The 27,210-nt window shown below is 39.6% G+C and overlaps 1 protein-coding gene across 10 annotated transcripts in view; it reads right to left on the bottom strand.

Moving 5' to 3' along the window:
- The window catches only part of CDC25C (cell division cycle 25C), a 35,371-nt gene that overhangs the window by 3,187 nt on the left and 4,974 nt on the right, over positions 1-27,210 (bottom strand). For 2 of the 10 annotated variants that reach the window (XM_081826994.1, XM_081826996.1), the window contains exons 2-11: positions 25,931-26,136; positions 24,889-24,986; positions 24,181-24,226; positions 22,595-22,628; positions 22,390-22,479; positions 20,924-21,022; positions 18,643-18,798; positions 3,372-3,521; positions 2,366-2,467; positions 840-902 (exon numbers count right to left, since the gene is read on the bottom strand). In XM_081826994.1, the coding sequence (XP_081683120.1) occupies positions 840-902; positions 2,366-2,467; positions 3,372-3,521; positions 18,643-18,798; positions 20,924-21,022; positions 22,390-22,479; positions 22,595-22,628; positions 24,181-24,226; positions 24,889-24,986; positions 25,931-26,124 (1,032 nt within the window). In that variant the 5' untranslated portion in view covers positions 26,125-26,136. Of the gene's footprint in view, positions 1-839; positions 903-2,365; positions 2,468-3,371; positions 3,522-18,642; positions 18,799-20,923; positions 21,023-22,389; positions 22,480-22,594; positions 22,629-24,180; positions 24,227-24,888; positions 24,987-25,930; positions 26,137-26,234; positions 26,517-26,737; positions 26,971-27,210 lie in introns of those variants that run through there. The other 8 variants (XM_081826998.1, XM_081826993.1, XM_081826999.1 and 5 more) reach the window with 8 other exon arrangements.

The following is a 27,210-nucleotide window of genomic DNA, read 5'->3' as shown; positions in this document are numbered from 1 at the left end:
AAATCTTTTTTCGGGCGCCTGGGTGGCTCAGTTGGTTAAGCGACTGCCTTCGGCTCAGGTCATGATCCTGGAGTCCCTGGATCGAGTCCCTCATCGGGCTCCCTGCTCGGCAGGGAGTCTGCTTCTCCCTCTGACCCTCCCCCCTCTCATGTGCTCTCTCTCATTCTCTCTCTCTCAAATAAATAAATAAAATCTTTAAAAAAAAAATCTTTTTTCAAAAATAGGGGTTTGGTTAAATTATACATGCCAATATAATAGAATATTATATAGTCATTAGAAGGATAATATAGATTTGTTTTACTGAGGTAGAAAGATGTTTACAATGTCTTGCTAACTTCAACACTACATGGTCATTACAATCCTATTTTTATCAAATATATTCCAGAATAAAATCTGGAAGGCCATAAGGAAAATATTACTAGTGGTTATCTCTGGTGGTGAGATTATGGGTAGGGGACCAAATAATTATTGCACAAACTAGGACACTTTTGAGAGTGAAAGAGAATACTATTAATAATTACCATGCGCTGAAAGGTGTCAATGGGATTGTAACACCTAAATCAGGATGTGAGATCGCCCAAACTGAGTGATTTTGACTTTTTTCCTTCCCTCCCTTCTTTCCTTGCTTTCTTTCTTCCATAACAATTATCTATCATTTGTTTGATTAAAAACAAAGGCAAAAGAATGGGATAAATGGGAGTTCTTTAACACAGCTTCAGTTGAATGAGGAGCCTATGTGAGTGGACACAGTGAAATACAATGGAAGTAGGGATTTTAGGGACAGAACAGAACAGATGGTAGCTTATGTAACCAGGTACCATCTCCAGAAATCTGCTTACTGTTTCTGGGTTGACGTACTTCAGATCCTGGTGTCTCCCTGACACGGTTGGCAGCACACATACCTAGAAATACCCAAGAACTGAAATAACAGCAAGTTTTCTACACCCCAATTTGAGATCAAAGACCTATATGTTGTCCTTCTTTCCAAATGACCTTTAAAACCCCATGTGGGGCGTGCCTGGGTTGAGTTTTTGACTCTTGATTTCAGCTCAGGTCATGATCTCAGGGTTGTGAGATTGAGCCTCGTGATGGGCTCCGCACTGGGCGTGGAGCCTGCTCAAGATTCTCTCTCTCCCTCTCCCTCTGCCACCACCCCGCCCCCTGCTCTCTCTCTCTCAAAAAAATAATAAATTAAAAATAAAAAATAAAACTCCAGATGCCTTCAAAAGAATCAATGGTCTCTATAATGCACATATGCAGCAATTCCATTTCTAAGAAGTGATTCTAAGGAATGAATTAAGGACTCACACAAAGTTTTAGATTTAGCTGCAAATATGCCCATCTTGGTATTGTTCATAAGGAAAAATTGTAAACGTAAATATCCTACAAGAAATTGGTCTAGGAGGGAAAGGGAAAGTAAATTGCCCAAGGTATACAGAATTAGAACAGGAATGAGGACTTGCAGCCTTGGAGTCGGTACAGCATGCAACTCCTGATTGTGGGGTTGTGAGTTCAAGCCCCAGAATGGGTGTGGAGATTATTTAAAAAATGTAAAAAATTTTAAAAAAAAATTATGGGCAGCCCAAAAAATGAAATACTGTACTATTAAAAATTATGAAATGGTGAAGCAGAATTGTTTATTGACATGAAAAGATGTTCCTGATACAGGGCGCCTGGGTGGCTCAGTTGGTTAAGCAACTGCCTTCGGCTCAGGTCATGATCCCAGAGTCCTGGGATCGAGTCCCACATCGGGCTCCCGGCTCAGCAGGGAGCCTGCTTCTCCCTCTGACCCTCTCCGCTCTCATGCTGTTTCTCTCTCTCTCTCTCAAGTAAATAAATAAATAAAATCTTTAAAAACAAAAACAAAAAACAAGATGTTCCTGATACATTAAATGATGGGGGGAAAAAACAGTGGATCACAAAACAGTATAAACCATTTTTTGTGAAAGAACAAAAAAATGTATTTGGGTATGTGCATGTGTGTTTGTGAAAATACATAGAAAAAAGTCTGGAGGAATATGTACCAAGATGTTAAAAGCAATAATATTTTTAAAAGACTTGAGGTATATTTCATTTTCTACTTTTTCTGTAATGACAAGTATTATTTACATAATTTTAATTTAAAAAGAAAAAAGTAAAAAGCCTCATACCTTCCCCAGTGCTCTGCATTTTCCCAGAATGAATAAGAAATACTTTCTCACTGGAAAGGCTTAGGGTCTAAATCCACCACCATAGCATCTTCAGTTTATCAAATAGTCCTTGGTGAGGATGCATAATTATACCTAGTGTCCTCTTCAAGCAAAGAAAAAAAGACTCAGATCCAAAATGACTCAATGGAATATAGGATGAATATAACCAAACTCACCTTGGAGAAATCACCAATCAGAGAGCCCTGGTTAGAATCTTCCTCCAGCATCTGAGTGATATTAATGTCACAGAGAGAGACTGTCTTCTTTAGACCTAAGCCCTAAGGATGACAAGATGCCCCCCACCGCCAATTTTCACGTTAAAGGTTTAAAAACCAGGAGAGGAAGGAGTGGAGACTTATTAAAAATATGCACACCCTTTGGGGAAAAAAAATGCACAAAGATTTGGCTGTAAAAATGAATATCCCAGCAAGTTTATAGTAGAGAAAGATTACTAATAAATAACAGTCTTGGTTAAACAAATCATATTTCACATTATAGATTACTATTATGCAATAAAAAGTTAGGTTGTAGATTAATTTCATTGACATGAAAATAAGTTCATGATATCCTTAAGAAAGTGAGAAAACTCATACTTTGTAATATCACTTTAATAAAAGAAAAAAGCCTGCATCAAAGAGTCTAGAAAAACATATACCAAGTGTTGACAATAATTATCTCTGGCCTATGGGATTATGGGCATTTCACAATAGCTTCTTTTGTTTATGTATAAATTCTATACTATCATATGCTGATTTTATAAAAGAGTATTCAGATTTTTTTTTAAAGGAGGGGTAGGGAATGACAGCTAAATTTTTCAAAAGTTGCCTCCCACCAAACCAGTGTGCTCCATGATGCGGTTTCTATCAGAATGCAGGTAAAACAGCTGTAAATATCCTTACCATTCCCAGTTTCCTTGTGTCCTCTCAAATCTTATAAAAGAAGGTTGGGAAGACAGTATGCCAACATCATTTCCAAAAGTGTAATATAACAGATATTTATTGTTAAATATTTTATATATGAGTACAGATGTAAAAAAGACAAGAAAGACATAAAGAACAAGGAGATAAAAGTAAAAGTAATGAGAAAGAAGACAAGATATCCTAAAGCAATCCTCATACCAAAAAAGCAGAGAACACAATGAGATAGAGGATTAAAAAGACTCTCATCTTAAAAAGTTCTTACCTTCCTGAGCTCTTTGTGGCTAGAACAATACTTTTTTTCTTTATCTGGTACTGGGTTGTCCTTGAATTTTACCACCTGCTTCAGCCTTGGCCTGTTCAAATTCTCTGGCAATGAAGGAGAGCGATACAAGGAGCTTCTATTCAGAGATGCCTGTATGGGAATATGAACCCCATATGTTCTTATTCCTCTAAGTGTGTCTGCAGGCCAGCAGCACGAACATCTCCTGCAAACTTGTTGGAAATGAAGAATCCTAGATGTTGAGCCTCACCCCAGACCTATTGATTTAAAATCTGCATTTTAGCAAGCTGCACCAGTGATTTCTAGCAACAATCAAGTTTGAAAGGCAAAACCCTAGGTAAGCAACCACTCTTCCCCTCCTCATTAACATCTTTCTCCTCAGAGTGCATGCTGTTCCATCTCCCCAAGATGTATTAAATCTAGCCAAACCAAATTCACCGCCTGACCATCTTATATGTACCAATTCTTGTAGGAGAAAGCAAATGCAAGCTCAGTTCCTCCAGTCAAGTGAAAACCAAACAAACCTAATCCCACAGTTTCTCTATGGGATCCTAAGACTCTGACAATCAAGATTTAAGGACCCCAGCAAAACTGAAGATGACAAACCAAAAAGGTCAGCCTACGTAAAAAAATACTAAGCAGCAAGAGTATGTGTCACTTTTTTGGGGTAGTAGTTTCTTTGAGGAAGAAAGAAAAAAAGTAACTCAGCTTTCTTATAAAGTGGGTTGTTAATGGGAAAGAAAAATAGCAAAATAAGCATCATGCAAGGGAAAAGGGAACACCAGAATCTAGTATCAGGATGACCATTATAGGATTGATATTATGAAGCGCATCAGGAAAAAATGGATTAAATACCATGAAGAACTGGCCTTGGAAGTTACTAACTCAGACTAAAGTGCAAGAAGATGGACTACTGTCTCCCTGAAAGCCATGATTTGAGTGTTATAAACAGAAGCAGGGAGATATAGTAAACGACCTCTGATAACAACTTTCAACTAATCTAAGATTCTTTTTTTAATTTTAATTTTAGTTATCTCTATATCCAAAGTGGAGCTTGAACTCATGACCCCAAGATCAAGAGTCCCATGCTCTATTGACTGAGCCAGTCAGAGACCCTTCACCTAATCCAAGATTCTTATCCTCTATTCCCAGATACCTTCTACCTCTGCCCTACACGAAAGGCAGAAGTTCCTACTTTATACACTCACCTCGCTAACTACTATGGATTGATTTAGAAGGGGGGCTAGATAATAAGAGAGCCTAACTAGAAAACAAGTAGATGGTCAATGGTTTCTGGGAGAATAAAATAAAAACATCAATATTTTACTTTATAATAACTATATTTATTACAGTGTTTGTCACATCTGTGGTCCCATCTAAGGGAAACTCCACTGTTCCTGGTACCAGCTGAAGGTACAGTTCACATTTTTTTTTTTTAAGATTTTATTTATTTATTTGACAGAGAGAGAGACCACAAGCAGGGCGAGTGGAAGAGGGAGAAGCAGGCTTCCCGCCAAGCAGGGAGCCCGATGCAGGGCTCGATCCCAGGACCCTGGGATCATGACCTGAGCCTAAGGCAGATGCTTAACAACTGAGCCACCCAGGCGCCCCGGTACAGTTCACATTTTACATACCAATATTTTACACCTACCTGTCCCCTTGGATCCCTGCCAGTCAACTCCCTATGTCCTCACAACCCTACCCAGGGCCACTGACTGGCCCAGAGTGCTGTTTTGACATATCCATTTAGTAGACTAGAACATTTAAAAATAATCTGGGCCAATTAAGTTCTCTCTCCTGGGAATCTAACTTAGAAAATGACAAAATAATTAGGCAGCAACAGAAGCCAAAACTTAAAAGGAAAAGCTAAAAGATACGGTCAAGGCCATGACGCCAATGATGAATGCATGGATGAACCAAAGTTATAGTGGCAGAAGAGATGTGGTGAAAGATTGAGGAACAGGCTAGCCAGACTTCTTGACAGACTTCCCTTCATATAACTTCAATTTTGCCCTAAGAAGAAGGCAGGAAGAAGCCAGATCAGAATTTCAAATTTGATGGCCTTAGTGCAAACTTTGTTTCTCTTAACCAAAAGAGCTGCTCTAGAACACACCAAATTACTAAGCTAAGGGCTCATTCTATTTTATTTTATTATTTTTTAAAAGATTTATTTATTATTTTAGCTGGGGGGAGGGTCAGAGGGAAAGGGAGAGAGAGAATCACAAGCAGACTCCCTGCTGAGTGAGGAGCCGGATGCAGGGTTCAATCCCGGGCTGGACCTCATGACCCTGAGATCACGACCTGAGCCAAAATCAAGAGTCAGACACTCAACTGACTGAGCCATCCAGGCACCTCTAAGGGCTCATTGTAAAGAGTCTGGAATGAATTAGCTACTAAGGAAAACATTTCCATTTTTTAGTATTATATCTAAGAAATCTTTACCTAACCCACGGTCACAGAAATTTTCTCCTATGTTTTGTTCTTCAGATGTTTTATAGTTTTAAAATTCATATTCAGGTCTATTATATCCATTTTGTACTAATTTCTATATAAGGTATAAGGTATGGATTGAGGTTTTTGTTTTTCATATAGATTTTCAATTGCTCCGGCACAATTTGTTGAAAAGACTGTTTTCTCCATTTAATTGCTTTGTATCTTGGTCTAATTATCAACTGACCATATACGAATGAGTCTATTTCTCAAATCTCTGTTCTCTTGCATCAGTGCTTTAGGTTTCTGGTAGCTATTATCATGGTGATAATGAAGCCGATAAACATCTTTATGGGTTTCATATGGTCTAAAGGCAAGAATCCAGAAATAAATGATAGGAGAAAACTACTTTAACAAACAGAAACAGCCACTACTGTCCTGACAGATTCTTTCCAAAACATTTATATAAAAACAAATGGCAACTTACTGCAAAGAGCATACGTGTTTGGTCATGAAGGGATGATGATAGTGAGGATACTGTAGCTTTGTCTAGTCACAAGTTTCGTAGTTCTCAGAAGCTGGGGTGGGGGGAACCCAGGACCAGCTGGCTTAGATTGCATTCAACATCTACCCATTAGAGACTTTCCTTCTTTAAGGAATCAATCAACACTTTCAATATCTGGGAGTTTTAAGCATTGAAAAGGCCAGGAAGAAGAAAAGGAAATTTGCTAAGCTCAGTTCTACCTGCAGATTTTATAAAAAGGTTTAAATGAATAATCATCGTTTTGTAAACTGAGGAGACATCACCATTTCCTCATGGCCTACACACTCTTCAACACACGTAGACTTGCATCTGTTTGTACCACTCTACCGCTCTTGTCAAGGTTCTCAACAATCTTCATGTCACCGTATCTGAGTTGCTTCTTTAGACATCTATTTTTCTGAATTTCATAGTGGCTTCCACTGACTTGGCTACTGCCTTCTTACTTGGCTTCAATGGCACCTCCTAGTTTAGTTTAGTGCTAGTACAGGCAACCCCTTAACTAAAAGAACCATGATGATTCTACCTCTCTGTTGCTCCTTCTCAGTCTTCTTTGTTGGGCCTCCTCACCTACCAAACCTCTAATAGATGTTGGATTCATCCGGGTTAGGTCCTGGCCCTTTTTTATCCCCTCACTTTTGCCTTACATGATTTTTTCTACCTGTGAATTCAGATTTTCCCTCTATACAGATGACTCTCAAATATTTATTTCCAACCAAAACTTCTGCTCTTATTTCCAGATTTCCATATCCACATACTTGACTGACAATTTCTGAGTACCTACTAGGTGACAGAGCAGTGAATAAAGGAGTGGAAGAAACAAATATATGTACTATGAGCTTTTATGTAGTGGCATGTTCTATAGGTAAAAAATAGAGAAGAATGAAAAGATAGGAAACATATTTGGGTGGAAAGCTTGTCAGGAAAGGCCGTTCTGATAAGATGACATATGTGGAGAAATGAGACTAAATTGAGGGAAAAAATCCTGTTTTGCCTAGGGGAAGAATGTTCCAGGCTGAAGGAACAACAAATGCAAAGGCCCTGGTGAGAATAGCAAGGCCAGTAACGGCCACATTTGGTATGGTACCATTTTTAGAAAGCTCAAAAACTAACTGAAGCAATACCACAAACCAACTAGACCTAACAGACATCAAAAGAACACTGTACCCAACAATAGAATGTACATTCTTCTCAAATACACATGAAATATTCTCCAGGATAGATCATACACACTAGGTCATAAAACAAGCCTCAATAAATTTTAAAGCACTGAAATCATACAAAGTATGTTCTCTGACCACAATGGATTCATCAGAAGTTAATAACAGAAAAAAAAAATCTGGAAAATTCGGTTAGGTGGAAATTAAACAACACAATCCAAAATAACCATTGGGTCAACAAAGATCTTAAGGGAAATTGGAAAATACTTTTGGATGAATACAAATGAAGACACGGCACAGCAAAATTCATGTAAGGATAAAGCTAGAGTAGTGTTTAAGTGAAAATTTACAGCTGTAGGGGCGCCTGGGTGGCTCAGTCGTTAAGCGTCTGCCTTTGACTTAGGTCGTGGTCCCAGGGTCCTGTGATGGAGCCCCACATCAGGCTCCCTGCTCGACGGGAAGCCTGCTTCTCCCTCTCCCACTCCCCCTGCTTGTGTTCCCTCTTTCACTGTGTCTCTCTCTGTCAAATAAATAAAATCTTGAAAAAAAAGAAAAGAAAAAAAAATTTACAGCTGTAAAGGGCCATAACAGAAAAAAGAACGATCTCAAGACAATGACCTAACATTCCATCAAAAAAGAAACTAAATCTAAAGCAAGCAGAATCAAGGAAATAAAGATTACAGCAAAAACTCAATGAAGTAAAGAACGGAAAAACAAAAGAGAAAACAACAGAACGAAACCTGATTCTTTGAAAAGATCAACAAAATTGATAAACTTTTAGCTAGACTAACCAAGAAAAAAAAGAGAAGACTCAAATTACTAAAATTAGGAATAAAAGAGGGAACATTACTAGCAATTTTTCAGAAATAAAAAGGATCATGGGGAATACTATGAACAACTATATACCAATGAATAAGAAAACTCAGATTAAATGGGCAGATTCCTGAAAAGACAAAAACCACTGACACTGACTCAAGAGGGAACAGAAAATCTGACCAGACCTACAAAAAGTAGAGACTGAATTAGTAATTTAAAAACTTCCCACAAAGAAAAGCCCAGGTCCTGATGGCTTTACTGGTGAATTTGGGCTAACATTAAAGGAACAAAAACAAAAAACAAAAAAACCACACCAATTCTACACAAATTCTTCCAGAAAATTTAAAAAGAGAGAATTCTTTCCAAATGATGAAAGACATTACAAGGAAAACAAAACACTAAAGATCAATAACTCTCATGAACAGAAATACAAAAATCCTCAATAAAATTTCAGTAAATCAAATCCAACAACATATAAAAAGGAAAATACATCATAACCAACTAATGTTATCATAGGAATGCAAGGGTGTTTTAACATTCTAAGATCAATGTAATTGACCATATTAATAGGTTAAAAAAAAGAAAACTCACATGATAATCTCAATAGATGCAGAAAAAGCATTTGACAAAATCTATTATCTGTTCCTGCTAAAATCTCTTAGCAAACTGAGACTAGAAGGGAACTTCTTCAGCCTGACAAAGAGCGTCTCAAGGAAGCCATCACTAGAGGTGCCTGGGTGGCTCAGTTGGTTAAGCAGCTGACTCGATCTCAGCTCAGGTTTTGATCTCAGGGTTATGAGTTTGAGCCCCGCGTTGGGCTCCATGCTGGGTGTGGAGCATACTTTGGAGAGGAAAAAAAAAAAAAAGAGGGGGCACCTGGGTGGCTCAGTTGGTTGAGCATCTGACTCTTGGTTTCAGCTCGGGTCATGATCTCAGGATTGTGTGGGGCTCCCTGCTTAGCATGGAGTCTGCTTGAGATTCTTCTTCTTTTTTTTTAATGATTTTTATTTATTTGTCAGAGAAAGAGAGCACAAGCAGGGGAAGTGGCAGGCAGAGGGAGAAGCAGGCTCTCCTGCTGAGCAAGGAGCCCGATGTGGGACTCAGTCCCAGAATCCTGGGATCATGACCCGAGCTAAAGGCAGACACCTAACCGACTAAGCCACCCAGGCATCCCATCTCCTTGAGATTCTTTCTCTCTCCCTTCTCTGCTCCTCCCCCTACTTGCACTCTTTCACTTTCTTTCTCTCTCTCAAATAAATAAATAAAATCTTAAAAAAAAAAAACAAAACTCATAACTAACATCATACCCAATGGAGAAAAACTGGATGCTTTTCCCAAAAGATCAGGTACAAGGCAAAGTGTTCTCAATAATTGTTAAGATTGCAAACCTTAAAGGCCCAAAGAATTGGAGAAGTATTAATCTAGGAGAAAGGGGAAAACTGAGAGCAGAAGAAGGAGAAAAAGAAAGCAGATTACCCCAGGAGCAGACAAGAGGAGATGCTTCCATGTGACTCAGGGGTTTTGCAAAACCTTTACAATGACCTACAAGGCCCTACATGACCTGTCCTTCTGCTACCTACTCTCTGGCCTCATCTACCACTGTGCACCTGCTCACTCTGCTCCAGCCACACTGGCCTTTTTGCTGTTCCATGAACATGCCATGCACACCCCACTTCAGAAGCACTGCATTTGATCTTTCTTCTGCCTAGAAAAATTCATCCCTTCTGATAACTGTTTGGTTCCCTCACTGCTTCGGATGTCTGTTCAAACAGCTGCAAGGTGTTCTCTAATCTATACAACCTATCCAAAATATCAATTCCCACTCTACACCAGCCCAATCCAGGTACTCCCTATTCTCTTTACCCTGCTTTTTTACCATAGTATTTTACCAACTGTCATATTATAAATGTATTTGTTTCTTTATCTGTTTCCTCCTGACTAGAATGTAAGCTCTACAAGACAACGGACTTTACTGCGTTGTTGTGTTCAGTACTGTATCTCCAGCATTCCTGAATGAAGGAATGAATGAACAGGAGGAAGTGCAGAGGGGGAGGGAGCTTCAGATAGGAGGAGCGACACTTATGCAGTATAACAAGAGAAATGGCAGTTATAAGGGTATGAGAGCAGATATGATGCTCTATTTGGTGAGAGAAGAAGGTAGTTTTCTTCTGACTGCTTCTGTTTTCCCTTTGAAATAAAAACACTTCAAATTCAACATGTCTAAAGTCATCCTTGATCCTATCCTTCCTTTACAACCTGTCTCTTCTGTATCCAAAATACCTTCTGAATTCATCCATTTCTGTCTCTGTAGCCACCTTAGTCCAGGCTATGACCAACCCTCCCTGAGACTACGCAAGAGCTTCCTATCCTACTCCAACCTGCTTCCAACATACCCCCACCTTCGAACTCTTAATCCTCTCTAATCCTTTCTTTATCCAGCAACAAGCATGGTCTTCATAAAACAAACGAGGTCCTATTATTCCCCTGCTGAATATCTTCTAACGGTTTCCCAATGCACTTAGAATAAAATCCACACACTCACCATAGCCCTAAGGCCCTGCATGATCTGTCTCCTGCTTGCCTCTTCCGTCCCACCTCAGGCAACTCTCCCCCTCCCTCACAATGGCTTCTCAGTTCCTTGTACACACCAGGATCTACTCAACCTTGGGACCTTTGCACCTACAATATTCCCTCCTCATGGAATGCTCTTGTCTCTAGTCATGTCATGTATGACCAACTCATCCAAGTTTGTCTGGGACTTTCCCAGTTTTAGCACTGAAAGTTCCAGGTCATAGGTACCTCCTCAATGGCAGGCAAACTGGGACAGTTTATCAACCTGTTCTCAACTAAATATCTCTTGCTCAAGGAGGCCTTTCCTATTTATTCCCATTTATTTATTTATTTTTAAGGATTTTATTTATTTGTCAGAGAGAAAGAGAGAGAGCACAAGCAGGGGGAGTGGCAGGCAGAGCAGGCAGAAGGAGAAGCAGGCTCCCCACTGAGCAGGGAGCCCGATGCATTATTCAATCCCAGGACCCTGGGATCACGACGAAGGCCGAAGGCAGACACTTAACTGACGGAGCCACCCAGGCGTCCCTATTTATTCCCATTTAAAGGTCCCCTTCTATTAGTATTTATCTCAGTCCCCTTTTTGTTTCCTTCATTACACTTAGACAATTTGCAATAATTAAATTATCTTGTCTCTTATGGCAGTCATTTGCAATTTGGCTAAAATTGGAGATTTAGTAAAATCTCAAATTCAGTGGGAGGCAGCCCTGCCTCCTAATAAGGAGGCCAAAAGGGGACAGATATTCCCTTTTCCATTCTCTTATAATCAACCAGATATTCCTGACTGGACTTTGAAAATCGAAGAATAACACAAAGCACAGGGTTGGCTGAGTCTTTTTTATGGTTGCAGCATCACAGTAGAGAATATAGTAAGTGGTAGCAAATGGTCCTGAGCAATACAGTCCAGCAGCAGGTTGGATTACCTTCTGGGGTAGGGGGCCAGTAAGGGTGACACTGAGAATCCAGCCAGTAGGTGGTGACATCCCAAGCACAATGACCCCACAGCAGCATTTGGCCAGGTCTTACCTTGTCCCAGGCTTCCTGGTAATTCTGAATTCCTCAATACCCTCCAGAAAAATCCCTTTTCTGCCTGAGGTAACTAGAAATTGGTTTCTTTTATTTGCAACCAAAAACTCTAACTAGAACATCTATTAACCTGACAAACCTGAGTTTGTTGTTGTTGTCGATGTCTCCAGAATATGAACTCCGAGAGGTCATAAACCTAGTCTGTATTGTTCACCATTGTATTACCACGGCCTAACACAGGGCCTGACATTTAACAGGTACTCAATAAATATTTTTTAAATGAATGCATCAGAAATCACTAAGGTTATACAAATCTCCTTGCTTTATCAGGTATCTATTTCCATTTAGCATCAAAGAGATAAACCCAATAACAAAAATCCCTACTCCTTTTCTATTCTAAAATCTACTGCTCTGCATAGTCTTATACAGTGTGCCCTCAACTGAAAATAATGCTATAAGAGTCACAATGCATTAAAATGAGCACATAAGGGGACTTAATATTTTTTAAACACCAAAAAAATACCTCAAAAAAAAACCTCACAGCTAGAACAAACAAAATTTCCAGATTATTTCCTGGGGTCAGTCTATTTTATTTTATTTCTTTATTTTTTTTAAAGATTTTATTTATTTATTTGACAGAGAGAGACACAGCGAGAGAGGGAACACAAGCAGGGGGAGTGGGAGAGGGAGAAGCAGGCTCCCCTCAGAGCAGGGAGCCCGATGCGGGACTCGATCCCAGGACCCCGGGATCATGACCTGAGCTGAAGGCAGTCGCTTAACCAACTGAGCCACCCAGGCACCCATGGGGTCAGTCTATTTTAAACCTACTCTTCTATACTGTCTATATCATGCAACTCAGAATGATGTTTCTAAGATGATGAAAGATCTTCACTAAGGAAAGATTCAATCAGGTCCTCTGTACTGTACTTATTGTTTCATAAAAGATATTAAACACATTAGATAAATTCTCAACAATAAAATTGAAAACAAAAATCTTTCTTTTTAATCAACATTAAATTTAATTACTAGTTAATACTAGTTGAGACTTAACTGTATCAGCTACATTTTAGAAATATGAAGACTAACATATATTTTTAAGAGCACCGCTGAATGTTCACTTTACAATGCTTTTTTTTTTCCTGCAGAAGGCCTAGCAACCTTTCCCCATGCTAACTATCCCTAAACTTGCTGTTTTTCCACAGATCTACCCTCCATTATCAGCGAGTCCTCAAAAATGTTTGTCTCAGGAAGGTCACTGTCAATTCTCCCAATACCCGTCTTGTCTCTTTCAGATTATATCTTGGTTCTCTTTTTTCCCACAAACCAATGACATTAAAATAGGATTTAATATTGCATTATATAGCAGGGTGCATCAAAATCACTTGGAGGGGTTGTTAAAACAGACTGGTGGGTCCCGCCCTCACAGTTCTGATTCAGAAGGTCTGGGATGCGGCCCAGAAATTTGCACTGCTGAGAAATTCCTACCTGATAATGATGGTGCTGCTCCAGGGACCATACTTTATAGAGGGTTCTAGATCTGACTACCCATTATAGTAAAACCAATGACACATGGTTATCTGCATTAGTTAAAACTCAAAAAAATTAAAACTTCAGCTTCTCAGTGGCACTAGCCACATGTTAAGTGCTCAAAAGCCATGTAGTGGTTACTGTATTGGACAGATATAAAGCATTTCCACCATCTCAGAAAGTTTTACATAATAGCCGTGTTCTAGATCACATATTTACCATCCTTCCTAACACTTCAATCCATTCAAACTCTGGGTATTCAACCTTACCAAACCTACACAAAAAGCAAATGTTGGGACGCCTGGGTGGCTCAGTCAGTTAAGTATCCAACTCTTGATTTTGGCTCAGGTCATGATCTTGGGGTTCTGGGATTGAGCCCTTGTCAGGCTCTAAGCTCGGTGCAGAGTCTGCTTGGGATTCTCTCTCCCTCTCCCTCTGCCCCTCCCCCTGCTTGCTCCCTCTTTCTCTCTCTCTAACAAATAAATAAAATATTAAAAAAAAAAAAAGCAAATGTCATTATTACATGTTCCTGGGACAATTTTTACCTCCCAAGCATATTCAGCAAAAGACACCATGATAATGGGGCGCCTGGGTGGTTCAGTTGGCTAAGCCGCTGCCTTCGGCCCAGGTCATGATCCCAGAGTCCTGGGATCGAGCCCCGCATCAGGCTCCTTGCTCAGAAGCCTGCTTCTCCCTCTCCCACTCCCCCTACTTGTGGTTCCCTCTCTCGCTGTCTCTCTGTCAAACAAATAAATAAAATCTTTAAAAAAAAGACACCATGATACTGCTAAAAACACCAGCTCAGGAGTCAGGCAGATCTCAGCTTAAATCCTGACTCTGCCAATGGCTAACTTTGTGACCTTGAGTAAGAGCCTTTAACCCATGGTCTGATGTTCTCCTCCTAAAAGGGGATAATACTAAAGAAAAAAAGGGGAGAGAAGAAAGAAAATAAAAGGGCATCATACTCCTATTTCAGGATTGACATAAAAATTAAATGCGATGATGGATATAAATAGCTCAGCACACAGTGCCCAGTACAAGTAGTCAATAAGCGAAACCGATTATTACCTGCCTCTCATTTTTCTTTTCCACTCTTGTCTCCCAAGACACTACTCAAAACACTAAAACCCAGACTACTTCTTTCCCCACACTCATACCATGTTCTGAAAACTGAAAACCCTTCAGAGAGGGACTTCATAACTTCTCAAATACTTGCACTAAGCTTCTCCTGCACTCCACATTAGCCTCTCAATAAGCAGGGACAAAAGAAAGAAAGAAAAAATAAAAAATCTGGGCGACTGGGTGGCTCAGTCGTTAAGCATCTGCCTTCAGCTCAGGTCATGATCCAAGGGTCCTGGGATCGAGCCCCGCATCGGGCTCCCTGCTCCGCGGGAAGCCTGCTTTCCCTCTCCCACTCCCCCTGCTTGTGTTCCCTCTCTCACTGTGTCTCTCTGCAGTGAGAAAAAAATCTGCAACCCTCCTCTATTACTCTACCACCAAGAATTCAAACTTGGCACATCCTCAAACTACAATTACCCCTAGCTCTCCAAAATTTCTAAACCAGATACTTCCTCCTCGGCAACTTTCAACCATATTGCTGTTCTCACTTTACCGAGTCTACCCAGTGAGACATTGGGCTCCTTATCCAGGCTTTGATTCATCATCATCTACTTTTCGGCTACTTTCTTTTTTTTTAAGATTTTGTTTATTTATTTGTCAGAGAGAGAGAGCACAAGCAGGGGGAGCAGCAGAGGGAGAGGGAGAAGCAGGCTCTCCGCAGAACAAGGAGCCCAATGCGGGACTCGATTCCAGGACCCTGGGATCACGTCCTGAGCCGAAGGCAGCCGCTTAACCGACTGAGCCACCCAGGCGTCCCACTCTCTGCTACTCTCACCATCACCTATGCTAACTCAACCCCATACGACTTTTTCATCTGCCAGTGGCAACCTCCAACCCTCACTTAATCATCCCTGGAGTTCCAAAGTTTCCAATCTTGCTTCTAGACAATAGCACACTATGCCATGCAGATCTATCACATAAAACCTTACGAATGTTATTTTATTAGCCTTTTAATAATTTCCTCTGTGGTTTCCAAAAGTTGATTATAACCTTCTCCAAACTCTTCAAGACTGTCACCTAACACTCTCCTCTGAGTCATCAGATTACTGCAACTTCCACTTTGCTAAGGACATCAAAGCCATCAAGCATCCCTTCTCTACCAGTCTTTGTAACGCCACACATTTTGGTCCTTATACTACAGTAATTAAGAACTTATACTACACTACATTATAATAATAAAGCATTAGTAATTGGCAAGTATTGTTCTAAATGCTTATGTACAATTAACTCATTTAATCATCACAACAACCTTATGAAATAGTTATCAAAACCTTTTCTTTTTTGTAGATTAACAAAGTGATGTGGGACGCCTGGGTGGCTCAGTCAGTTAAGCATCTGCCTTCCTCTCAGGTCATGATCCCAGGGTCCTGGGATTGAGTAAGGCACTGGGCTCCTTGCTCAGCAGGGAGCCTGCTTCTCCCTCTGCCTGCCACTCCCCCTGCTTGTGCGCTCTCTCACTCTCTCTGACAAATAAATAAATAAAATCTTAAAAAAAATAAAAAGAAAGAAAGAAAGTGAAGCATAGGGAAATCATAGGACTTCACCCATACCGTTAAAGAGCCAAGTTACAGAAATCTGGATCCATCTGTTGCTTTCTAGACCAATATGTTCCATGGACTCCCATGCTCTTGACTTTTCCATGTAATCCCACATAATCTCAAAGTCACCCTTCAATAGGGGCTAGGAATGGTGATCAGACAGGGTTAGCCTTAGCTGTTACGATTTAATATTTTTTCAAGGAAAATATATTCAAGTATGATTTGTGAAAAAAAATGTATAAAATGACTTACTACAAAGGTATAGTAATCAAAACTATAGTACTGATATAAAGACAGACATACAGACCCATGGAATAGAATAGAGCCCAGAAATAAATTCTCATGTACATGGTCAAGTGATTTTTTTTTTAAGTAGGCTCCACGCCCTGCACAGAGTCCAACATGGGGCTTGAACTCACGACCCTAAGATCAAGACCTGAGCTGCGATCAAGAGTCCAACACTTAACCAACTGAACTACCCAGGTGGTCGAATGATTTTTGATAAGGATGCCAAGACCAGTCAATGAGGAAAAGACAGTCTTTTGAACAAATGGTGCTGGGATAAATGAATATTCACATGCAAAAGAATGAAACTGGACCCTTACCTAAAACCACACAGAAAAATTAACTCAAAGTTAACTCAAAACCCAAATTTAAGAGCTAAAACTATAAAACTCTTCAAAGAGTTTGTTTGGGGTGACGAAAAAGTTCTAGAGATGGATAAGCACAATCATAACAACATGATCTTGATTTGATGCCACTGAACCATACACTTTTAAAAATGGTTAAAATGGTAAATTTTATGTATATTGTATTTTACCACAATAAAGAATAAAAATTAATTTATATATAAAATCAATAAATATATATTATAATATTAATAAATTAATTATACAAATTAATAAATATATAAAATTTATAAATTAATAAATTTATTTATAAATTAATAAATTTATAAAATTAATAAATATATTAAACTTATAAAATTAATAAATATATAAAACTGACCCCTCTGTTCATGTCCTAGCTCTCTCCTTTCTGATTCCTGAATGATGTCATTCCGAGTCTATCTACTTCATTATCAGTCTCCTCACAGGCTATCACTCCTTCTCTACAAGCTCTTACTCTCTGCCTTGGAGCCTTCATTTTCTCTTCTACGCAGATGGTCCCAAAATGTACATTTCCAGTCCTGATGGCTCCACTCCTCATTCAGGATTTCCACTTAAATTTCCTGTTAACGCCTCTAACTCAAATATCCAAAAGAAAACTTATTCCCTTTGAATTACTCCTTTTGAAATTCATTGTAATGTCAGCACTGCTCCAGTTACTCAAGTTAAAGTTAAAAGCAGCACCCTACTAAACTTCTAGGTCGTTTTTCATACCACTCTGTCATCCATAGCACTTTTGACAATCTGTCATTATCTTGGGTATTGGTTTGCTTACTTACATGGTCTATCTTCTAGACTAGAAAAAATATAAATACGAGCTCCATGAAAGTTAGGAATCTTGTCCATCTTAATCACAACTCTGGCCTCAGTTCTGGTATAGCACCTGGCGCATATCAGTCTCAACAAATATTTTTTTTTTTTTTAAAGATTTTATTTATTTGACAGAGAGAGATACACAGCGAGAGAGAGAACACAAGCAGGGGGAGTGGGAGGGGGAGAAGCAGGCTTCCCGCAGACCAGGGAGCCCGATGCGGGGCTCGATCCCAGGACCCTGGGATCATGACCTGAGCCGAAGGCAGACGCTTAACGACTGAGCCACCCAGGCGCCACCAGTCTCAACAAATATTTACCAAATGTTGTTACAGCTTACATTTGTTTTTATTAACAATAATAAAGTATGTGGAATACTATAAACTGCATTTAATACTTAATCATATTCACAAAAATCCTACTGAGGAAGTATTTCTCATTATTATGCTCTGTTTTATAAATGAGAAATGAGTTTTATACTGGTTAAGTGTCTTTCTCATGCTCATAACACTAAATAAGAGAATAAGGACTAGAATCCAAGGGCTCAACTATATCACATTTGCCTGTTTAATCAATAAATTTAAAAAACACACTCCTACACATATTTGTTTCAAAGAAATGAAGTTGATTCGGAAATGCCAAAAACCTCAGAATCTCTCTTTGGCATATCAGTACATGGCTAATAAGCCACAGGCTTCAGGTATGCCTCCCAGGGACACAGGGAGGATATAATGTAAAATAGCTGAAAAATCACGCTAGGTATGTTCCATCCATTACTATTACTCTGGGGGCATAACTTATACTGAATTACATTGATAGTGATGTCCTCAAACTACTAACTGGAACCTTCTCACCCAGCAGTAGTAAGAATTCCATGGTTACCAGATACCCTATCAGTCAGGTAGCCCTTGGATAGTATAGAGACCATGTCTTCTTGATCTCTACAGACCTACCACTTAGCCCAGTGGCTAAAACCCAGGAGATGCACAATATTATTTATTCAAGAATGAAGGAATATGGGAAATGCAAAGATATCAGACAGTACCTTACCTTGGGCTCTTCCTGATCTTCCAGGGAAAACTCCATCAATTCATTGGAAATTTCCTCTGTTTGATCTTCTAGTTCTGGATTTTTATCCAATTTTGGAAGTGTAGTAATGGGGCTGCCCAGATACTTCATTTCACTTTCCAAAAAGTTTCCATTGTCCTGTCAATTATATGGACAATATTAATAACTATTCAGGACCCCTTACCTTCCATATACAAAAATTAATTCAAAATGAATCAAAGACCTAAACATAAAAGCTAAACCTGTAAAACTCTTAGAAGAGAACAGTGGAAAAAGTTCATAATATTGGATTTGGCAATGATCTCATTAATAATACACAAAAGCATGGGCAACAGAAGAAAAAAATGGACAAATTGAACTTACCAAAATTAAAAACTGTGCACCAAAAAATACCACCAAGAAAGTAAAAAGACAATGTACAAAATGGGAGAAAATATTGGCAAGTCATATACCTGATGAGGGATTAAGACCCAGAATACATAAAACACTCATACAGTGTAATACCAAAAAAACAAAAGATTTAAAAATGGTGCAGCAGAGGGAAGTCTGGGTGGCTCAGTCAGTTAAGCGTCTGCCTTCAGCTCAGGTCATGATCCCAGGGTCCTGGGATCAAGTCCTGCATTGGGCTCCTTGCTCAGCAGGGAGCTTGCTTCTCCCTCTGCCTGACGCCACCCCTACTTGTGCTCTCTCTCTGTTTCTGACAAATAAGTAAATAAATAATCTTAAAAAAAATAAAAATAAAAATGGTGCAGCTGATATGGATAACAGTATAGTGGTTCCCCCTCAAATTAAATATAGCATTATCTTATAATCCACCAATTCCATTTCTGGGTATATACTCCAAAGAATTGAAAGCAAGGATTCGAACAGATATTTGTATACCAATATTCATGGTAACATTATTTGCAATGGGAAGAGGTGGAAACAATCCAAATGTCCATCAACAAATTAATGGATAAACAGAACGTTATACCACTAAGTGTCCAAAAGTCAAATTCATAGAGACAGAAAACAGACTAGATGTTACCAGGAGCTGGAGGGAGGGAGGAATGGGGGAGTTATTTTTTAATGGGTAGAGGGCTTCTGTTCTAAATGATGAAAAGAAAACGGAAATGAATAGTGGTGATGGTTGCACAACATTGTGAATGTATTTAATGCCTCTGGGTTGTACACTTAAAAATGGTTAAAATGGCAAATTTTATGTTATGTATACTTTACCACATTAAAAGACACACACACACACACACATACACACAGGAAACTATTCAGTAATTTACCATGCTCCAAGTCTTCCTTTTCTCCAAGAAATCAAAAATCTGAAACATGGTCAACCTAATCTACTTATGATGGGCTATGTTAAAATGACTTTTCCCTAGGATTGAGATAGAAATGACTTTTCCCTAGGATTGAGATTAGACCCTAAATCCCTGGAGTTATCATGAATCCACTGTCTATTAAAAGCAAGTGAGTGCCTGGGTAACTTAAGACTCCAGTAGCTAAATGGACAAAAGACACAGTCATTTACTAGGTAAAATATATATGGCTAATATTCACATGAAATCACTACTAATTGTTTTTAACATAAAATAAAACATTTACCAATCTAATTAGCAGTTAAAAAAATAGTAACATTTATCCAAAGACCTATAGATTGATCATGAATATGTAAATTCCTACAACATTTTTGGAAAGGAATCTCACTATATGTAACAAAAATCTTAAAAATATACACTTTAACCTCGTAATTATAATTCTTGGTACTAATCCTAAAGAAAATATTTTGAAATATAGGTAAAGATTGATGCTCAAGAATTACATAATAGCATTATTTGTAAAAGCAAAATCTGGGTGCCACTAAGTGTCCAAAAATAGGGAAGTAGATTGTTAAGAAATGAGGTAAAATGTTAATAGCAGTTTTCCCTCTATGAGGTAGCTATCTCCTTTTTTATATTCCTATATTCCTATATTTTAAAACCATTTTCACAATGGGCACATAGTACTTTTAAAAATTGGGAGGAGACACAGAAAGAATAAAGATTAAAACAGAAAAATTTTAAATGCCTAAGATTTTTTTTTCCTCCTTAAATTTAAACAAATAAAAAGATCAGGGGACGTGTCTCCTCCCTTTTCTGGAGTTACTTCTCCAACCCCTTTTCTCACCCAAGCCTGCTTAGAAAAATTCAAAGGGTTGTAAATGCAGATCTGCCACCCTATAATCCACAATGCCTCAGCAGACCCTTGATGAGGATGTTTGGTGACTCACCAGTAGAGAAAGGGGAGACATGTAAGGCCCCCCTGGTCTCTTTCGAAACTTCAGGGTCCTGGGTACCCACCACTCCAAGGACTTCAAAGTGTTGTTCTCCTGCATAAGAGAAACTACATTGGCTGGAGGAAGACAAGCATCAGCAAGCCCTGCCAAACACATTTCATCAGATGAAGCCATGAATAACCCTCACAAAACACATTAAGTGTAATCAAGGTTGATCCTATATCCTGATACAAATTATGGTTTGAATTTGACGTATGATATGTAGATTTGCTTTGGAGGATACTAATTTTACAATCACAAGTAAAGGAAGGGAGGAAGAGGGGAGCCTGAGTGGGGAGGGGATGGTGAGATTTTTAAAAAGTTATCAGAAGGAAAAAAAGAAGTTATCAGAAGGACAGTATCAAATCAAGAAAGCTGATTAGAACAGCCAAAAACATGGGTATAACTTAGTGTGAGAAAAGAACAGGAGCTATCTTTTATAAACACTGACCTGGGGGAAAGGAAGGGAGGCAGGAAATAGAAAAAGATGGCTAGAAAAGAGAATTAGTTGAAGGGATTATTTAGATAATTATCTTAGTGATTAGGTGGCTCTAAGGAGCCCAGTTCAACTTAGAACTGATGGAGGGGGGCGCCTGGGTGGCTCAGTCCATAAGCATATGACTCTTGGTTTCGGCTCAGGTCAGGAGGATCTCAAGGTCGTGGGACTGAGCCCTGCCTCAGGCTCTGCACTCAGCAGGGAGTCTGCTTGGGGATTCTCTCCCTTTCCCTCTGCCCCTTCCCCACCCTTTCTCTTTCTCTCTCTAAAATACTTTAAAAAAAACCAAAAAACAAAAAACTGATGGAGGGCCTGAGGCTCAGAGAAAAAGGCCCATGGCTTTCTCAGAATTCTAAGAAGCTGGACTAAGGGAGAAATAAGAAATAAAGTAGAGCCATACATGAAGCCATGCAAAGAGTATGTTAACAACTTATGTACATTACTTTTATCTGTTTAAAAAAAAAAATAGTTCTAAATTCCCAAACTACAGTAACAAATTTTTTGTCCTTAAACGAATCAACTGAACATGGGTAATAATGACGACCTGCAGTGGAAGACTTGGAGCTAGGTTTCTGTTCTAGGGTCAAACCTTAAAGAAAAAAAACAAACCATAAAGAATTTTTTGCCTAGGGGCGCCTGTGTGGCTCAGTTGGTTAAGCCTCTGCCTTCAGCTCAGGTCATAGGGCTCCCTGCTCAGTGGGGAGTCTGCTTCTCCCTCCCCCTCTGTCCTTCCCCCCTGTTCATTCTCTCTCTCTCTCTCAAATAAATAAATAAAATCTTAAAAAAAAGAATTTTTGCCTATAGTGATGCAGTTTGCTTGTCTGCACACTGAGGCATAAGGGTTCTAGGTCTCATAATGATACTGATGAGTTGCCCTCACAGGAAAAAAAGTGCTAATGTATCTAGGTTTCTGTTTACCACTCACATTTTCTTTATTTGTGGATGAGCTACATATTGCATCTTTCTTCCTGTTGCCATGGTCCAAAGCATTTGGAGTGCTACAACGCAGCTGTGCCTACAAGAGAACGTTTTCTGAGAAAATCCAGCATCCTTGAGCCACAGGCGAGCTGGAAAGCCTCTGTCTCCCACCTGAGAAACAAACCCAAACCCAAGAAAGAGATGCTACTCACTGGGCTGCATTTTGTAAGGTGCTGTTGATGATTCCTGCAGACCAAAAAAACTGCCAGTCAGTTAACCCAAATACTGTTTGGTTATTTGTCAGTGGCTTGGGGCATCCCAACTTTTCCTTTCTTCCATGCAAGGAGCCCTATACCTAGTTGATGTGTCTCTTTCAGTAACAATATGTAGGGTGCTCTCTGGTAAATATGAAGATGTTGAGTGACATCCTGGAGATAAGGCCCTCATTTCTTGTGCATAACCATATATACAGATATACATCAAAGATGATGAGTTTGTCCTACATCTTATGTAGACACAATTGACTAATTTTCCAGCTTTGGCTATTAGGAGCTTATATTTATTTTTTATGAATTACTATCCTTCCTGCCAGGATTTTATCCAGTCTACATGGGTTAGGACATTTTAAGCAAGTCAAAGAAACTAAAGCAATCCAAAGTGAAATTTTCACATGTATTATTAAAAACAATCATGGAGGGGCACCTGGCTGGTTCAGTCACTGGAGCATGTGACTCTTGATCTCCAGGTTGGGTGTAGAGATGACTTAAAAATAAAATCTTGGGGCGCCTGGGTGGCTCAGTCGTTAAGCGTCTGCTTTCCGCTCAGGTCATGATCCCAGGGTCCTGGGATCAAGCCCCGCATCAGCTCCCTGCTTGGCGGGAAGCCTGCTTCTCCCTCTCCCACTCCCCCTGCTTGTGTTCCTGCTCTCACTATCTCTGTCAAATAAATAAAATCTTTAAAAAAATAAAAAATAAATATAAAATCTTAAAAAAAATAAATAATTAAATAAAAATTTAAAAAGTCACGGAATGCTTTCACTAGTGCACCGTAGTGGCACCTAATTCACCTAAATATCGAAGAACAAAGTTCTAAGAAGATTAAAACAGTCAAATGGAAACCTTACAATAAGCCTAAGAAGTTAAGAAGTTGAATTAAAATTACTTTTCGGGGCAACCCTGTTGGGACCCCTCTCACTCTTGAGAGCTTTTTTGTATCTTCACTTAATAAACTTCTTTTGCTTCGCTCACACACACACACAAATTACTTTTCATTCCTTGAGGATTCCCCAGTTGAACATTTTAGATCTCCAACAAAGAATCCCCATGTATAATAATACTAAACATTATAAAATGCTTGGCATGTGCTAAATTTCATCCTTACGAGAGCAGTTATGAGAAGTATTAGTATTATTTCCATTGTTATTTATTACAAATGAAGCAACTGAGGTCCACTGAAGTTAAGAAACTTCTTCAGAGTCACAGCTGGGCAAAGAGTAAGCCAATGGAATCTAGATACTCTAACATAGCCCTACTCACATGCAGGTAACAGCCGATGCCTAAATGTAATATGCCATTTTCTTTCATTTTTAAAATATAATATGGATTGTATGTAATGGTTAAAATGAACTATTTAGATCTGGGAAACTTAAAAAAACCTTTCAAAGGAAGGATCTAGGCTTTCAAGTTCACTTAACCCAAAGCAAAAGGTTCAATATTCTACAGAGTCTGCATAGGATAAAAATCTCTGTGCCAGTGCTGAAAAGGCTTTAACGTGGGGTTCATTTAGCAAAAGAACTTACATCCCAGTTAAATGTATTTCCTGAGGTCCTTTAGAATCCAAATGACCTGTAATCAGATATGAAGAGTTATTCTTATTCATGCATCCTGTCTTTCCTTCTGGTTTTCTTCATTTCTTAATTTCAAAAGCTGATGTTTTGAACACAAAGGCTCTTGATAGGTACTAAGTTTATGGTACGAGGTACAAGTTCATGAAAACTTAAGAATTTACAAAGAAAAAATGCTGGGAAACAGTGCCCTAGCCTAAACAGCAGAGATTTTTTTTCATGAGTAGAAAATAATGTTTATCATTCAGGAAATCCGAAAGTAGAACAAATACTAAAATGGTTGACTAGTTACTCCTTTTGGACTCAGACCCTACAAAAACACAAGAATTAGTTAGCAAATATTTATGTTTGTTTCTTTGCCTTTATTGAGATTAGAGTAAGGCATAAAACGTCTCATTTTAACTATGGCTTTCATTCCTACCATCAGTTAGTCAACAAAATATTCCTTCCTGTCTAAACTTTTCAAATGCAAAGTGACCCCTATTAATGATATTACATTTCTCTTCTTGGCTTATCATTCTCAAAAATCCACCAGGTACTCACAGAATTCCAACTTCAAGGATCTCTACCTACTTTTACCACCTTCCATATCTATCCAACTACCCTGTCTTCTCCCTTGAAAGCTGTTCTTTCCTCTGAGGTCTTTACCTCCCTTCTCCTTACCAATTTCATCAATGTCTGCAGAAGTGGTAAGTTGATTGGCAGACATCTCTCCACCACCGCTAAGATTCGAAAGATCAAGGCAACATTTTGGGGTTCCTCTATTGAGACATAATAGTACATCAAGATTCCTATTAGGTTGTAATATCCTTAAAAGGCAAAGATCACATTATCCTCTTCATCTGAAACACCCCTCAACAGTCATTCACACAATCTAAATAGTGTCCAAATAAATCTAGTTGCTTTTTGGCAATATTTCAGAGTAGGCTGAGAAAAATCTCCCACTTTTCTCTACTCCAATAATTTGCATGTCATTTCCTCCTCACCAACATAGTAAGACAAGTAATTTTTTTTAAATTGAGGACCAAAGATTATTGGCTGAAATCAGTCTTGACCCCACATCTTCTCCCCTGCACTGTGAGCACACAGATTTGATTTCTCCTTGGAGTCTCTAGTACTTCTGAGGTCTCTAACTCTCCAACTTTGTTTGCTAGCTGAGGCATCAGAGCATGGCATGACCAGAATTTAAAGAATAACAGTAACACTAATATTAATACTAATAAAACAACCAACTCATATAACCCAATAGAGTTTTCGAAGACTTCTCCCAGACATCACATCATTTGATTCCCACAAGATCGTAGTAAGATAGGAAGAGATTATTATTTCTTTGTCACAAAAAAGAAACCTGAGACTCAAGGGTCATATGGTTAATGAAGGGCAGAGTTTAAAATTTCACCCCTGATCTTTGAGTCAGGATAATTTTCAAAAAAAACCAAAGACTTAAAAAAAAAAAAAAAAAAAAAGACTGGGGCGCCTGTGTGGTTCAGTTGGTTAAGCGTCTGCCTTCGGCTCAGGTCATGATCCAAGGGTCCTGGGATGAGCCCCGCCTCAGCCTCCCTGCTCAGCGGGGAGCCTTCTTCTCCATCTCCCTGCTGCTCCCCCTGCTTGTGCTCTGTCAAATAAATAACATCTTAAAAAAAAAAAAAAAACCCAAAGACTATTCATAAAAGCAAAGGAGATAAGGTGTGAAAAGTGAATTTACCCAGACAAAACGCTTAGGTTTGCAGAATCACCAAAGAGTTTGTTCACTGGAGTTCTAGGGAGATCTGGACAGGTGGTAAAGGAAGGGTCTCTCTCCAGAAGCAGGTTTAATATCTTCCTCCGACTGGATCTAAAACTGGGTCCTGAGCTGAGGCGTCCCTCCTCTCCTGCGGATGAAATGGATTCTGCAGACATGGCCTCCGAAACCTAAGGAAGGAAGGAAAGAAAAGAAAAGGAAAGGAAAGGGAAGGAAGAAAGAAAGAAAAAAAACCTAGCTAAGAGGTGAACATCATCTACATAAGCACCTCACAGGCTGCCCAGTTTTCATAAGCTCCTCCACCCTTCCCAGCAGTGGCCCAGCGGCTCATATTGGAGGAGGGGCATCCCAATTCCAACCGATGAATCCCAGGTCGGCCTGAAGATGAAATCGCACGTGCCCCAAGCGGCTTGGCCTTTTCCTCGGAGCCTGGACTTAACTAGAGGTAAACGTAAGACTTTTTTTTTGCCCCAAGTCAGGTCTACAACCCAACGTGGGGCTCGAACTCACGGCCCCCAAATCAACAGTCCCACGTTCCATCGACTGAGCCAGCCAGGCGCCCCAAACCCAAGACTTTAAAAAAGGAATGAAAAGAGGCTTTCACTGTTCGGGGGCTACACAGCTCGTGACTCATGGCAAGGAAGGAATTCAGGTCTCTTAACTCGCGACAATAACTATTTAGGTCCCCTGAAGTTCTGTTTGTGAGACCCCGACCGGACTATGAGGGGACGCTGGGGTCTCAGATTCCGGTGGAGAAGGCCCTGCGCTTACCTCAGGAGAAACGGAAGTGGGAAATCAGTCACAAGCAAAGACTTAATCAAAATTAAAAGAAATCTGAGGAAAGGAGTCAATTAACCAGACTACAATTCTGCTTCTAGACAGGATAGGTTCGGGTCGAGGTTTGCGCTTCTCTCAGGAGAGGGTCGAAGTTATAGCCTCGGTGCAAGAATATCAACAGTCACAGGTCCTGGCAATTCAAACCTTCCGCCTTCCCAGTAAACCTATCCCATTCCCCTCAAAGCTGCGCCAGCCAATCTGCGCGCGCCCGCCCAGAGCCCCCCCCCCCGCCATAGCCAATCGTTTGGCTCTACATCACCAGGCGTGAGCTTGCTTTGGCAGGAACACAATTTTCCCCGCCCCTCAGACAGAGCAGGATGCCCATTGGCCCATCAGCGTTCAGCGCCCCGAGGTAAGCCCCGCCCTCCTGGGTGCCTGGCACACCATTGGCTCTTCCTCTGACCAAT

The sequence above is a fragment of the Leptonychotes weddellii genome, chromosome 7 (assembly GCF_054177405.1).
Source record: "Leptonychotes weddellii isolate Sample4059 chromosome 7, ASM5417740v2, whole genome shotgun sequence".
Taxonomy (NCBI): Eukaryota; Metazoa; Chordata; class Mammalia; order Carnivora; family Phocidae; genus Leptonychotes; species Leptonychotes weddellii.
Note: the sequence above shows the minus strand (reverse complement) of the source record. Positions and strands in the feature narration are given on the sequence as shown.